A 15,726-nucleotide genomic window follows, 5' to 3' on the forward strand; every position below is an offset into this window, starting at 1 on the left:
GGATATAAATGTAAAAGACTACCCACAACAAAAAGCCCAGGTCCAGAAGGCTTCACTCCTAAATTCTACCAAATATTATAAAGAAAGGAATTGAAGACCAATATCCCTCATGAACACAGAAGCACAAATCTGAATATTTTAGCAAATTGAGACCAACCGTATGTAAAAGGGATGCTTTATCAGTACCACGTGGGGTTTATCCCAGGAATGAAAATTGGCTTAACATTCAAATATCAGTGTAGCTTATCACAGAAAAGGCATGTAATAATCTCAACAAAGAAAAAAGCATATGACATCCATCCATTAAACACTCTCAGCAAATTAAAAAGGAAACACCCTTAATCTGATTAAAGGCATTTACAAAAACAGTGTCTTTACAGTGAAAGACTAAACACTTTTCCTCTAACATCAAGAACGATATAAAGACTAGAGGTTCTAGCTAGTACAATCATGCAATAAATAAAAACATTTATACTGGAAGTCGTAAATCTATCTTTATTCACAGATGACATGATCATCTACCTACAAAAAAGATACCAAAACTAAGAAGGGAGTTTAGTAACACGACTGTAGCATACCAGATCAACATACAAAAGTTAACTGCATTTCTATACTAGCAACAATCAGCATTTTTGAAATTTCACTTTCCATTTACAATAGTATAAAAAAAAAAAAATAAGATACCTAAGGATAAATCTGACAAAGTATGTCAAGCCCTCTACACTGAAAAGTACAAAGCATTCTGAAAAAAATTAAAGAAGATATAAATAAAAATACAGACCAAGTTCATGGATTAGAAGGCAGAATATTGTTAAGATGTAAATTATCCCTAAATTTATCTATTTAACAAAATTCCCAAATTTCAGTAAGCTTCTTAAAGAAATGTAAAAGCTGATTCTAAAATTCATATGGAAATGCAAAGATCTTAGAAGAGTCAAAACAACCTTTAAAAAACAATGAAGTTCAAGAGCTACCACTGACTGAGACACATTACAAAGCTACAACAGTGAAGACAGTTTAGTATGACATAAAGATATACAGATCAATGGGGAAACAAAATGTCCAGAACTATACACATATGGAAAACTGATTCTTGACAAAGTATAAAGACAATTCAATGAAGAAAAGATGGTCTTCTGAATAAATCATGCTGAAACAAATGGATATCTATTTGCAAAAAGCAATTTTTTTTATTCTTTTTAGAGACAGAACACCCAAACGGGGGAGAAGAGCAGAGGCAGAGAGGGACAGAGGGAAAGAATCTTAAGTGGTCTCCATGCTCAGGGCAGAGTCCAATGGTGGGCTTGAGCCCCCAACCTTGGGATCATGACCTAAGCCTAAATCAAGAGCTGGACACTCAACTGACTGAGCCGCCCAGGCACCCCGCAGAAAGTACTTTGACCCAGCCTTCACACAAGAGCCAAAGTTAACTCAAGACATGTTCACAAAAATGGAAAACCTGGAACTATAAAACTTTTAAAGAGAAACCATGGGCAAAGTTTTTGTAAACCTGAGTTGGTAAATATTTCTTAGATACAATTTCTTATATGGAAAGTATGATCCATAAAAGAAAAAAACATTTTATCAATTAGGCTTCACTAAAATTAAAATTAAACCTTTGCTCTCTGAAAGAGAAGGAAGATAACCCACAGATTGGGTAAAAATATTTGCATATCACATATCTGGTTTAAAAACTTGTATGTAGAATATACATAAAAACTCTGCAAACTTAATAATGAGCAACTCAATTTTTAAAAATGGACAAAAGATTTGAACATTTTACCAAACAAACTCTATGAATGGCAAACAGCATTATAGGAAATACGCTCATCATTTGTCATTAGGGAAATGCAAAGCAGAACCACTACAAGGTACTACTGCCCATCTATTAGAACGGTTAAAACTAAAACGACTGGCCATGGCAAGTATCGGTGATAATAAGGTGCAATTGCAACTCTCATACAGTGCTGGTGGAAATGTGAAACAGCATAAGCACTATGGGAAAGACTGGCAGCTTCGTAAAAAGTTAACATATACCTACTCTGTTCCAGCCTCTCAACAGCAAATACTTAGTCAAAAGATATGAATGCATGTGTCCACACAAAGACTTATTTGGAATAGCCAAAACTTGAAAAGAGCCCAAGTGTTCATTTAAAGATGAATGGATAAACAAACCATTGTTACATCCATACAGTCTAACAGCTCTCACAATAAAAAGGAATAAACTATTGATTCATGTAACAACACAGAAGAATTTCAAAATAATTATCTTGATTGTAAAAAGCCAGACCAAAAACCAACAAAAAACAGTACATACTATATAGTTTCGTATATATGCAAGTATAGAAAATGCAACTAATCTAAACTGACCGAAAGCAGACCAGTGGTTGCCTTGATGGGAGGTAGGCAGGAGGAGAGAGGGCATACAAAGGGCCACAAAGAAACTTGGAGCATTAAGATATGTCCACTCTTCTTAATTGTGGTGATGGTTTTATTGGTGTGTACATATGTCAAAATCTATCAAATAGGGGCGCCTGGGTGGCGCAGTCGGTTAAGCGTCCGACTTCAGCCAGGTCACGATCTCGCGGTCCGTGAGTTCGAGCCCCGCGTCAGGCTCTGGGCAGATGGCTCGGAGCCTGGAGCCTGTTTCCGATTCTGTGTCTCCTCTCTCTCTGCCCCTCCCCCGTTCATGCTCTGTCTCTCTCTGTCCCAAAAATAAATAAACTTTAAAAAAAAATAAAAATAAAAATAAATAAAAAAAAAAAACAAAATCTATCAAATAATATATTTTAATACAGGCAGCTTATACTTCACTACTGTCTCAATAAAGCTAAAAAATTCACAAGACAGGAACCTACTGTTTTCTGTCCCTCAGTGTCCTTGAGACTTGAGTAGCCATCTCAAGGTGAATCAGATGAATTCAGGTGAAACAAGTAGGTGCCACAGCCCTGACAGAAATGAACCACTAATTTAGTCAACTGTGGAAATTATCTTTAGACTTCTTTAGTAAGTTATCCTCACTGTTTAACACACAAATTCAGGTCACCACCTGAGTCTCTGCTTTTTCTCAAATCCTCTCAGCTGCCACAGGAAGCTACTGTCTGAAGCACTGCTCTGCCCATTACCTCTAGCATCATAAGAACTGCTCTTATCTTCTATAAGAAAGCTTCCACCAACCAGGTTGCCTCGGTTGGACATTTGAGGTCATTTTTTGTGGATTTTCTTACTTACAAGGGAACTCTTTAAGAAGATTTCCTTAATCCCTTAGGTCTATGCAATATAGTTCTTTAATTTGACCACACAGCCTTGTAGCATATTCAAAAGCATTGCTCACTCCCAACAGGCTCAGTCCCACCACCTCTTTGCCATCACAACTTAAGACCAGAGCCAACTTAAGATCTGGACAGGCTGACCCAGAAGTTCTGACTTCAGGCACATCAATTTAGCAGAACGAAGGATGAAGTACTTTACTGAGCCAGAGACGTGAAATGAAAGTCTACATGCTGACTGGTTAAAACCCTAGCCCCATTCTCCCTTTACATTCCTAGAATTGACTGAATTACTTCTATCTCTCAGCAGTATAGAAGCATTGTGTCTGGAGAAACAGATGAACCCAAGAGAAGACCTAGAAATGCTGAATGAAACGTGAACTGACTACCCATCCAATCACTTATGAAGAGCTCTACCCATGCCGAACTTCAGATCAATTTCAGTAACTTTCTCCTTTGGGTATAAACAGATAATCAATGACACCAGATACCTAGACTATTCCTTGTAAATAGAAGGCTGAGACTAAAAGTAGAGAAAAAAAGAACTGAGAAATCAATGCATGGAACTGATGAAAAATCTAAAACAACTAAAATTGGTATCATCTGAGAGAAAACATTGCTTTCACAAAAAAAAAAAAAAAAAAAGAAAGGAAGGAAGGGTGAGTTTCTTCATTCTTGGAAAATGAAACTATTTTAGCAGAAACAGAAAATTCAATGAGTTTGAAAGATCAAGAAGTCTTCCAGATGCAAAAAAGACAGATTTACTTTCAGTGAAAGAAGACAGATTAAAAAATTAAATGATTGTACAGGTGGGCCTGCACCTTATTTTACAGGTTCTAAAACACACACACACACACACACACACACACACACACACACACACACGGGAAAAAGTTATTTTTTTTAAAAAAGGCAGAAAAATTCTGAGAATTGAAGGCAGGCCACTGGGCTCTAAAGTGAAAACACCTCCAAAGTCCAGTACAACAAATAAGAGAGGCCTCTATCAATGTACAACATGACATTTTAGAAAACTAGGGATAAAGAAAGCTAAAGAAATCAAGAAGGATTAGGTATCCAAATCACAGTACACTTCAATATATAAAACACAATAAAAATTAGAAAACAGAACAATGCCTTCAAACATAAGGAAAAGTAACTGACTTAGACTTTTATATCCAGCCCAACTATGAATCTTTATGAGAAAAAAGACATTTTTATTTTTTTATTCATTTTGAGAGAGTCAGAGACAATGAGAGTTGGGTAGGAGCAGAGAGGGAGAAAGAGAGAATCCCAAGCAGGTTCCATACTGCCAGCACAGAGCCCAATGTGGAGCTTGAACCCATGAACTATGAGATCATGACCTGAGCCAAATTCAAAAGCCAGACGCTTAACTGAGCCACCCAGGCACCCTGATAAAGACATTTTGAAATATACAAGATTTCACAGTGTACTTCTCATAAATGTGCCCTTTCTCATAAAGCTATTAGAAGCTGTGTCCCACCTACCAGAATAAATGAACTATGAAGACAAAGAATTTTAAAAATGGGGGATCCTACAAAGGCAAGAAACCTAAAGAATTCCCATAGAAACAGCACTGTGCCTGCAGCCTAAGAAGCAAACAGTAAAGACTAGAGCAATGGGCTTAAAAGTTCCAGAAGGAATGGCATAAATTTTTTAAAACAGATATGAGACTCAAATGGGGGTGCCTGGGTGGCTCAGTTGGTTGGGCATCCCACTCTTGGTTTCAGTTCAAGTCATGATCCTAGGATCGTGGGATCAAGCCCACTGAGTGTGGAGCCTACTTAAGATTCTTTCTCTCCCTCTGCTCCTCTCCCCCACTTGCACACACACTTCCTCAAAAAGGGGGGGGCAAAAAGAGAGAAACTGTCAGATATATATGACCTAATCAAGGAATATATGGCTTTTATAGAGTATTTGAAAAAATTAGTAATAGGGATTAAAGAAATTGAAGGAAAAAGAGAATCCATTACTAACTCTTGGAACAACAGAGGGATTAGAGGAAAATAAATGTAACACACAATTCACAGGGCTCAGCTAAGAACAGTTATAATACAGGCATTACATAGGATTTAATCCAAAGATCCCATTAGGAGTAGGGAAAGCAGATATGACGGTTTGGGGGTGAAGAGAAGAGAGCTTAGTCTTCATCTTCCAAAACAAGTCTACAAATGTCTGAGACAGTATGGAGGACTGTTTAGAAATAAAAAGTGAAACACAGAGCCAGACGAGTATCAAGTGATGCCTCTGTGGAAGACTCAGAGGTAGGAACGATAGAGGGCTGCTGCTTTCTATAAAAAGCCTTGCCGTATTTGTTGCATTACCTTAATAAAACTTTAGAAGCCTTGTGCAAATGGATGATATGAAGACAGATGATCATTTTCAGGAGCACCTGGGTGGCTGAGTCGGTTAAGCTTCTGACTTGATTGATTTCAACTCAGGTCATGATCTCGCGGTTCATGAGTTCAACCTCCGCAAAGCATCGGGCTCTGCACTGACAGTGCGAAGCCTGCTTGGGATTCTCTGTCTTTCCCCCTCTCTGCCCCTCCCCCACTCACACTGTCTCTCTCCCCCCCTCCTTCCTCCCTCCCTCCCTCTCTCTCTCACAAACTTAACAAAAACAAAAACCAAGTGATCATTTTCAGTCAGTCTCCAAACAACCTACCCAGGATAGCTCTGAGCCTACTATTTCTATGGCTAGGCGTAGAGCTGGATGTAAATAAAGAAAAAAGGCAGATGGAGATCACATAACTCCAGACTCCTTGAGTACAACATAACTCCAAAATTAGATAAGCAAGGTAAAACTTGTATTTCTCCTACATGGTTCCAATCTTCCTAAAAGTCATAAAAATCACCTTATTTGTCATCACAGTATCCTAGTTTGCCATCATTAATACAGCATACCTCCTGCCTTCCAAACTGCTCTTTCAAATTCTATAGCTTCTGGATGAAACTATATTACAATCTGGCAAGAATATAAGAAAAACCTTCATCTAAAACTTGAGAATTCTTCAAATGTTAGAAAAGCTATCTTTAAAATGTCACACTCTTAAGTTTCTTTAACCTTGCTTCAATAACTTCCAAAAGCACACGACTAGAAACAGTTAGTTTTCTCACAGAATCTCTTCTTTTCCACACGTTTCATTCTTGATGGCCTCACTTACTACAAGTGCTAACATGGGGAGGGACAGGAATAACCAAAATAATAATCCAAAGGTTTCAAAGGAAGTATTACAACGACCCAGAAATCTCAGTTACTCTCAAGTAGACATTTGGTTCTAAAGTCATCCTTCTGATAACACAAAAACAAATGACACAGCAAAATATATACACAGATTTTAGGAACCTGTCACTGAGAAGTAATATGTGGCAGTTTTCAGACATGTAATTTAAGAGCCTTCAATCATCACAAGTTCTATTTTAAGAAAAGCTAAAACATTAGCACTGATAAGCACAATCGATCAATCTTTAGTCGAATGCCAAGTGTTTGATTCACCAGCACCTGCTAGGGTCAAAATGGTCAGCCACTGCAAAGCAAACTTTCCGCCACTAAGCTATTAAAAGGACACATGAAATCCAAATTTCAGTTATGGAATTGTCCTATAAGACTCTGCCCCCAACCCTCCACAGTTCAATTTAAATTTTTATTTCTATGTCTCACTGCAGTGTTTCAAAGACCTCAGCACATGCTTCAGTCAACTCCATTTGCTTCTAGAAAACACTCAGGTTTTCAATTAGCATTGTCAGAAAGTGAAGCACCCTCTGGTCTTTTCGCTGAAAATCAATTATGGAAAAAACAGTTTAGGTGGTCTAATTTAGCTGTGCCATATGCATAGTACAAGGTGTTCAGCAGCTCTGATAAAGAATTGGCAATGATTCAGCCAGCTGTCCAGGGTCTTGGGTGTTACACGTGAAAGATGAATATCTCATTCATTAAATTTTCCTTAGTTTGTACATATCACCATTTCCCCCTTGTATAATTATGAACGTTTCTCCTGTCCTTTCCAATTGGGCAAGTTCAAAATCTCTGCCACATCCTTTTTACGTAAGTCTTCAATATTCTTCTAATTGCCACTTCACTAAAATAAAGGCCCTGTAGGACTGTATTTTATGTTAGCTGGCATATTTTTATTTGGCATTTTCTGAATATAGACCTGTCTTCCTGATTGAGGTGTGCAAGACCTGACTTTCCCCAGTGCTGCCCTATCTTCAGAGAGCTGTGCTTCTCCACCTACTTTCCCCAAGACTGTCTTGCTTTCAAATGGTGTAAAATTGAATTTTCCTGACTGTGATCATATCGCACAAATACAATTACTACTTCAAGCCAGGGCACACACATGTAAAACTGAAGTTTAATCAAGACAAATTTGTGTTATAAGACACGATGCATTCTGATTTTATATTCTGCTCTTCATTTTTTAAAAAAGAAATGCTGGTCAATCCACTAAACTTACTTTATAACACACTAATGGGTCATAACCAAGCTAGGGGGAAATATCAGTGGTGTAAACGCTTCAGAATCTGTGTAAACAATCTGAAATGTGGTCTTAACCTTTCAGTAACTAACTGGTGGAGCCTTTGGAAATCATTCCACCTTGGAGCTTCAGTCCCTCAATCATGATACAGGGGAGCTGAAATGGGTCATGGAAAGGTCTAGTACACAGTTAACTTACTGCTCCCCTTACCACTTCATACCAATCTGATTTCTCCTCCTGATACCCTGGTGCCTCTCAGCCTGGCGACACTGGGACAGTGATCCTGAAACCATCCTTCTTACAGGCTGGCATATCATGCAGTCACACGGTCCAGGTATGTATCAACACTTCAATCCTTGGACCTTCGTATTTGCTCCTGACACTCACAGATTCCCCCTTTACTTTCTCACCTACGGTCTTCTGGAAAGTGAAGGCTGTCAAATTAGCAGGAAGATCACTGAAGATTCCGTAGAGCAGGATGAGAAGTTTACTATGGGATCAAAACAACTGGATGGATTAAAGAATTAAGGTTCTGGAACCAAAATCTAGTTTTCTGAGACACTGATTTCTAACAGCCCTGTGCTAAGATTAAAGCAAAATCAAACAATTCAAATTCAACTGGGATGAATATCTGAAGACATGAGACCATTATTTTCTTTCAAAGCTTTTCATCAAAATGAAAAGCAGAACACACCATCCTTCTTACAAAGTTTTGTTTTTTGTTTTTTGTAAACAGAAGATGCTTATAGATCAAATAATTGTTTGGGGAAAAGATCTAAGAGACCTGATTGATCGTTCATTAACTAATCAACCATCATCAAGCAAATACTGATTCTATGAGTCACTGTCTTCCTTCTACACATAACTCTTGAGCCAAGAGTTGTCCAGGTTAATAAAATGAACAGTTATAGTCCAAAGTTTTATTAGAATAAAATGGACCTATAGGAAAGAACTTCTTAAAATATTCAAGAATTAATCTAAGTTTGTGAATTTCTTTCCTGAAGATAAGACATCTTAGTGGGAAATACTATTCTAAATAATCAAATATCAATTTTGTTTAGCCCCCAAGGATGAAATCATGATAAAAATGCATGAAAAATTATAAGCAATATGTTAACAGTAAGCCGATCCTTACTACTGTTACTTTAACAATGATGCGATTGTCACAGGGAGACAAAGATGTCCAAGATACGTTCAGTGAAAGGTAAGTAAAAAAATTGATGTGTATATATTTGCATATTGATTGGTATAATCATGTTTTGATCTTGAAGGATCTACAGAATGTTAACAGGGGTAAACTCAATCATGGCAGTGAACTGAACAAGAGGGGAGACTTCTGTGACTTGACACTCACTTCTGTGTTGGGTTGTGTTGTTTTGTGTGTTTTTTTTATAGTGAAAATGTAAAACTATTTTTAGACATTTTAAAAATATTCAGTTACTTCTTATCCACTACAGTTGTTTCTTAACAGGGGAAATAAAAATACGTTGCTTCCCTGCAAACATCTAGGGAATCCAGTGAAAAGCACCTTATCTGTGACACTACAGGACAGGTACTTAAACAGTTTGCAGTGATGAAGGAAAATCAGAGCTTTGCAAGCATTTACAAGCGGGTTAAACTTTGAAAATCAGACCCTGTTTATTTGTTTATCAACAGGCCAAAATACTGCAATACAATAATACCGTAGTGTACAAAACGCCATGAAAGGTTTCTGTAAATCAGGCGACCTTAAAATTTTTTAAGTTACATCCCACCTGAGAGTAATGATCCCTCTGTTTTTCCACATGAGATTCTAATCCTAGGTTTGTTTTGAGAAAGATACTCCATAAAACAGTATGCCACTTGTCTGAAGAAACATTTGTAAAGTGTCACGGCACTGATTTATGTAGTCACCTAACTACTCGATGAGTGAAATCAGTAGAACCTGCTATAATTAATTTACATTCACTGGGCTAACAGTAATCCTACTAAGGAGGTCACTGTTTTTCAAAGTCATTTCAATACTATTTTGAAGAACAGAAAACTACAAAAGGAAAGCCTACATACCAAAATTCTAGCAATAGTTAGACAACAGTAAGTGTATCATAACACATTTTAAAATGCTAATATTTTTAACGCATAGGATCAAAAACACAAACAAGTTCTCCTTTACTATTTAAGTACGTTATCTCTAGGAAAGGCCAAGTGGGGACTAAATCAACATAAAATAATCTGAAAGTGGCCTAAGGGCTTATAGTTATCATAGAACCTAAGAACAACCAGCATGAGAGCATCTTCTAGTACCATATTCAGGTTGAAACTGAGTTTACAATACAGCCTGGGCTTCACAAAAATAAAGGTGTAACTTCTAAAGAATGGCTTAACTCACTCTCCCCAAAGTGGTAAGCGGTTTTGATTTTTACAACTTGAGCTACCAGCACAGCTGCGGACAAGTAGGAAGGAGGAGGAGGGGAGGAGGAGTTTGCTTTGGACGGGTACTGAGGAGGAGGGGGAGTTTGCTTTGCTGTAGCTCCCGTACATTTTGATTCTCCCAATCAAATCAATTGGTTACTAAACTTTTGCAGTCTGAGTTCTAAGAGTCTAAAGGAGCACTACAGTTCTCAATAGGAAACCAGGAAGGTTCTCCATTTCTCATTCCTGCTGTGTGTTCATGCAACAGGAACACAGAGAGTGAGGAAAATCCAGCTGACCCAAAACAGGAAGGGTCCTAAGTAAAACGACCCTAGATAAAAGGACTACAACCATTCCATGCCACATAGCTCTGCAGAGGTGAATGCTGTTGGTTTTCCCTGCAGGGACCAAGTTCCATCTCATCTGGGGCTTCTGCTCATCTTACCATATCCCACTACCTCTAGTGACGGAGGAAAGCATATGAGCCAACTAAAAGAAACCAGCCATGAAAGGACTTACTCCACGAGTAAGCAGCATGAAAAGGGAACTAGACCTCCCCAAAGTGAGTCACGGTTGGAACACAGAAAGGGCGAACCAGATTTCAAATGAAAAGATGCTACCAGCCACAAGTTTTCTGATAACCAACTTACGGCTTCTAAAAAAATTTTTTTAAAAAGTTTCTCTAATCTCACTTTTATTCAATCAACAGTTTGATTTAAAAAAAAAAATTAAGGACAGATCCTTGGTTTCTAAGTAACAGTGTTTTCAAGCTGCTCACTCCATTCCCCGAAAAGCCCTCATTTTTTGACATCATTACTGATAGGAAAGCCGGTGGTGGCGAAACATTTCAAAAACCAAGTCAGTCTTTGAAATGAGAAGCTATCAATGAAAAAAATAAAAAATTAAAAAAAAATAAAAAAAAAGAAGCTATCAATGAAAATGCAGCAAAAGAGGACATGCGACTGCACAAGTCAAACTGCAAGAACGAATCTCTAAGGAGAGATCCATCACCAGGCGGCTCGGGATGCCACGGAAAGGGACGATACGCAAAGCCTGTCCAGCGTTCGCTGGGGAGAAAAGACAGGGAACGGTCGCAAACTGAGGCCAAACCCTGCCCATCCCCCGTTACTCCCAAAAATGACTGGGAGAAAAACGCAGGACTGGGTAGCAAAAAGACGGCATAGATTTTTCAGTTAATGCGAAAAAGGAGCTTGGGACCGAATACTCAGCAGAAAGCAGAATACAGCGAGATGGAGGGGACCAATCCATCCCCAGCTGGGTCAGCCTGAGCTATGAGAAGCAGGTTTCCGCCCTCATGAAAAGCCTCAGCTCGTCGCCGAGTTGGGCACCTGCCAGGCCACCACGTCCGGGGGCAATGGCGAGGTCCCCCTCTTCCTCCCAGCCCACGCCCTCCCCGCCGTCCCGGGGCCTCGGAGGCCAGGGTTCCGGGGGAGGGAGCGGAGCTCGGCAATACCAGGTGTAGTCGTCCTCGTCCCGCCAAGCGGCCACGCTCTCCAGGTCCAGCGGCTCCACCTCGTCCAGCAGCGTCGGGGGCGGCGAGGGAGGCGAGGGAGGCGAGGGCGGCGCAGTGGCTCCCCCCGGCGGCGTCCCCGCGCCCCCCGGCTCCGGCCCGCCACCGCCCGCGCCGAAGAAGCCCGCCGCCGGCTTGAAGTAGACGAAGGGTGCCTCCGGGGGCTGCGCCAGGCTGCAGAGCAGGGAGGGCGCCGGGCTGGGCAGGCAGTAGGTCCCCGGGAACGCGGGGCTGGAGCCGCCGCTGCCGCCGCCGCCGCCCCCGGCACCCAACGCCAGCCCCAGCCCCAGGCCCCCCGAGGCGGCGACGGCCGGGGGGCTCCGCGGTCCCAACGGGCTGCAGGCCCCGGCGGGGGGCGGCGCGGCGGGCGGCGGTGGCGGCAGCAGCAGCAGGTGCGGGGCGGCGGCCGCGCTGGCCGCCCGGCTCCGCAGCTGCTCGTTCTGCTTCTCCAGCTTACGCACTAGCTCCTGCAGCTTCTTCACCTCCAGCTCCGCGTTCACCACCGGCCCGGAGCCCGCTCCGGAGCCGCCCCCTGCCGAGGCGCATTTCACCTGCTCCGCCATCATCGTGGGCCCCGAGGGCGCCGCGGCCGCCGGGGGGGTGCGCGCCGCCGCGCCTGCTCCTCGGGCCGCGGGGAGGCTACGGCTCCTTCCCAGCCGCCCGGGCCCGGGGCGCCGACCACGCTGGGGTAGAGGCCGAGTCGGGTGTTAGCATCAGCACTGAGCCCCAGCCTCCGGCCGAGGGAGCCGCCGCCAAGCAGCTCTGCACATGCTCAGAGCGTCCCTCCGGTCCCCTGGGCGCATCGGCGGCTCCGGGTTTTAGCCGCGGCCAGGGGGCGGGGCGGGGCGCGAACGCCGGGTGGGCGGGGCCGGTGGGGTGGAAGAGGAGCTCCGTCGGGCCCAGCTAGCAGCCTGGGCAGGGGTCCTGGGGTCCTAAGGCCCCGCTTCCGCCACCTAACCCCACGGTGCTTGATTGTACCTGGCCTGAACTTTCCCGTCACAGGCACTTCCTCCCGCAGCTGCGGAGAGTGCGAACTGCGCGGATCTCTGAACCAGGGGCGGGGTTCCAAAAAAGCCGCTGCAGGTGCCTGCCCTAGAGGGGTGCACCTTGTGCCAGATGGTTTGCTACCGTCCAAGAGCTCTTGTGCCGAAGGAACTCAGCCACTAGCCACTGGTTTATGAAACCTATAGAGAACCAGAGGGCCAGGGAACTATAAGGGCCGAAAAGTGAAAACGTGGAACATGAAGACTTTGAGACGATGCTATTAATCCATTAATTGGTAATACAGAAACAAAATGGTGGGAGAGAGGCGGAGAAGAAAGAAGAAATCCTTCGAAGACAGTGGCCAGCTGCTAAAGAGCCAAGCGTTTAGTTTATTCTAGTCAAATTTAAATTATTCTGTTACCGCCAGTGTTTGTTATAATGAAACAAGAACGTTTTCCATACTATGTATGTTCTTACATTTATCAAACCAAAGATCCTTGACCACTTAACTGTGCCAGACACGAGTTGGCCGTCAAGCAGTGAGCAAAAAAAGCAAGACTCATTATGGGCGAAACATGAGTAAAATTGTACAGTGCTCCATCTCTTTAATAATTTACAAGCTATTAGGTCAGACTTACGGAGCGGGAGAGGACAGAGAAAAACAAAACCTTAGACCTCTATCCCAATATCCCTAATCTTGCCTGCCAGCCTGCTCTCCTTACATCTTTTGGAAACCATTGGCAAATCTGCTTGGGGAGGGGGGCGGTGGAAGGGGGACGCTTTTAAGCAGAAGAGTTGAATCACTAGTTTCATTCAGTTAATATTGACTTAGCATTGCAAGTGTTTAGCACAGAGAAAAGTCTAAGATTTTATTATGAGAAAAGTGCACAGAACTGGTTCTCATCCTCAGATGATACGCTATCTAGTGAAAGTTCCTTCTCAGGGACTTTACATACCAATCTTTGTAACAATGTACCGCATCCTTCTGGAGCTGCTAGCACATCCTATCATTCATTGGTTTTAGATATGGCTCTGTTCAGAAACACTTGGGTCTTCTCAGATATCAATCTGTATCTCTAGCTTCTGCCTGTAGGGTGGGTGTTCTGCATTTAACTTGCTTGGCGAGAGCCTCCAGAAATTAGATTAACATGTGTGGCAGCTACCCTGACCCTTCCTATCTGGAGTTCCAGCTTGCTAGACCACCACTTAACCACCTGTATCACCTTTCCAAGTTTCAGTCTATCTTCTGGATATTCTGGCGACTACTAAAACCTGGAGAAGTGGAGTAATACTACTGAAAGTCCTAAGTAAAGAATCTATTGAAGGATTTTTCCCCGCATGCTCAGTGGCAGATGCGGGTAGCAGTATCCCTGCAACACAAAGAAAGGGAGACAACAGACACAATGAGAACAAAGAGCTGCTGGGTTCCACATTAGCAAAAGAAATTGAGAATAGGCACATAATAGTAAAGACAACAAGAATTAGGATGTAAAGAAAAGCAGTCTTTACACTACAAAATTTATATACCCTAGCGGAGTGAAATAAACAGCCTGCTCCTCCCCCATTTACTCAATATGGTCTACAGAATACATCCAAACAACCAGTGGTCAAGTCTTAGAAATTGTTTTCTAAGTAACAATTATCAGATAAAAATTTTAGTGTTCAGAAAGAAAGCATTCATTGAAATTTAGACATAGAACAGAGATGACACATTCTGCCCTAAATTTCTATTCTTCATTCTTCTTCTGAAAAGACAGACTTGCCCTCTTCCTAACTGTTTGAAAAAGTGTGAAATGATTCATGTCTGGAGAAATTTTAAATATTTTTTTTCTACTAAAGCACCTCTTTTCCCCCTCTGTGAACTACTCATGTGCACACAGCAGAGACAATTGGGATGTACACAGATTTTAACTGGGATCCCCAGGATGCCTGTCTCTTTAACACATAATTGAAGAGGTTGATGGTGTCAAGGTTTTAATTAAGCAGTCTTGATTTTTTATTTTGATGCAAATTTGTAAAGCTTTGTGTTTTGAAAGAAATTGAATGCATAGTGGCTCCATTTTAAATTATTTTTATTTTAAATGAAATATATGATTTCAGAGGTTTATGAAACATGAAAGAACACGTCCCATTAAGAACTTTGCATTAAGAATGTATTTGAAACACGATAGACTGATGAGAAACATCCAGACGTCACACATTCACAACGAGATGAATAAAGGCATATTTCTCTGGTGCCTCCCATTCCTTACACTTCAGAACCATGGTCACTGGGTCACTCTACTGAATTTTAGGAGAGAAAATGTATGTTCACGTATACTTCTAATAGTGTTTATGGACATCAAATTGACCTAGCCACAGAATTACAAAGGCAGCATTGTTTCTTCTTGAGTTTGTAAATCTAATTCTCTGAGGAAATCTAGGAACAGCTTGCTATTATCCTAGTTTTACTGATGACCTAACAAGGTTAGGCTACTTGCCCAAATTCAGGCATGAAAATGATGACAGTTCTCAGCACAGTCTCTAGTGGCCCAGCCATTCTTCTCCTTATACCCTTGTCCTTAGAGTAAAAGTCCTCTAAGAGCAAGCCCCATATATTTTAAATGTAGATTTTCCATCTACATTTCCATATCCTAATATGAGCACTATGTTTATCAAATTGATAGATCCAATTACTGCAAGAAGAGAAAAACACCTAATGTGTTAAACTAAGATCAAAGATCCCCAACAGGGTTTTCAAGTTCATTCGGACAGAGTACAGTGTTTGATTTTGTTTGTCTCTTAATGAAAATGCCTGTTTATCCATACAGAATGGACTTGAGTACTGCGGGTCCCCACTGCCCCAGTGCGCTGTCTAGCACGTAGCAAAGACACATTGAAATTTTTTATAAGAATAAATGAATAAATAAATAAACCTCCAAGTTTCAGCTGGAAGTTGGACAAATACCTAAGTAGTTATTTTCATAAGCCTCATTTATCATGTGGTAACAACATGGAAGGATTAGAAGGCTTTTTGCAACCCCATAATAATTAATTATTTCACATCTGACCCAATTAA

At 41.4% G+C, this 15,726-nt stretch overlaps 1 protein-coding gene across 2 annotated transcripts in view; it reads right to left on the bottom strand.

Annotated features, from left to right (window-relative positions):
- SLAIN1 (SLAIN family member 1) overlaps window positions 1-12,478 on the bottom strand; it is a 62,288-nt gene extending 49,810 nt beyond the window's left edge. Inside the window, exon 1 of one of the 2 annotated variants that reach the window (XM_086709829.1) lies at window positions 11,628-12,478. In XM_086709829.1, the coding sequence (XP_086565955.1) occupies window positions 11,628-12,250 (623 nt within the window). In that variant the 5' untranslated portion in view covers window positions 12,251-12,478. The remainder of the gene's footprint in view (window positions 1-11,627) is intronic. The other variant, XM_086709838.1, reaches the window with a different exon arrangement.
- Window positions 12,479-15,726: the final 3,248 nt, after the last annotated feature.

The sequence above is a fragment of the Puma concolor genome, chromosome A1 (assembly GCF_028749965.1).
Source record: "Puma concolor isolate L17-30 chromosome A1, mPumCon1.1.hap2, whole genome shotgun sequence".
In the NCBI taxonomy this organism is placed as follows: Eukaryota; Metazoa; Chordata; class Mammalia; order Carnivora; family Felidae; genus Puma; species Puma concolor.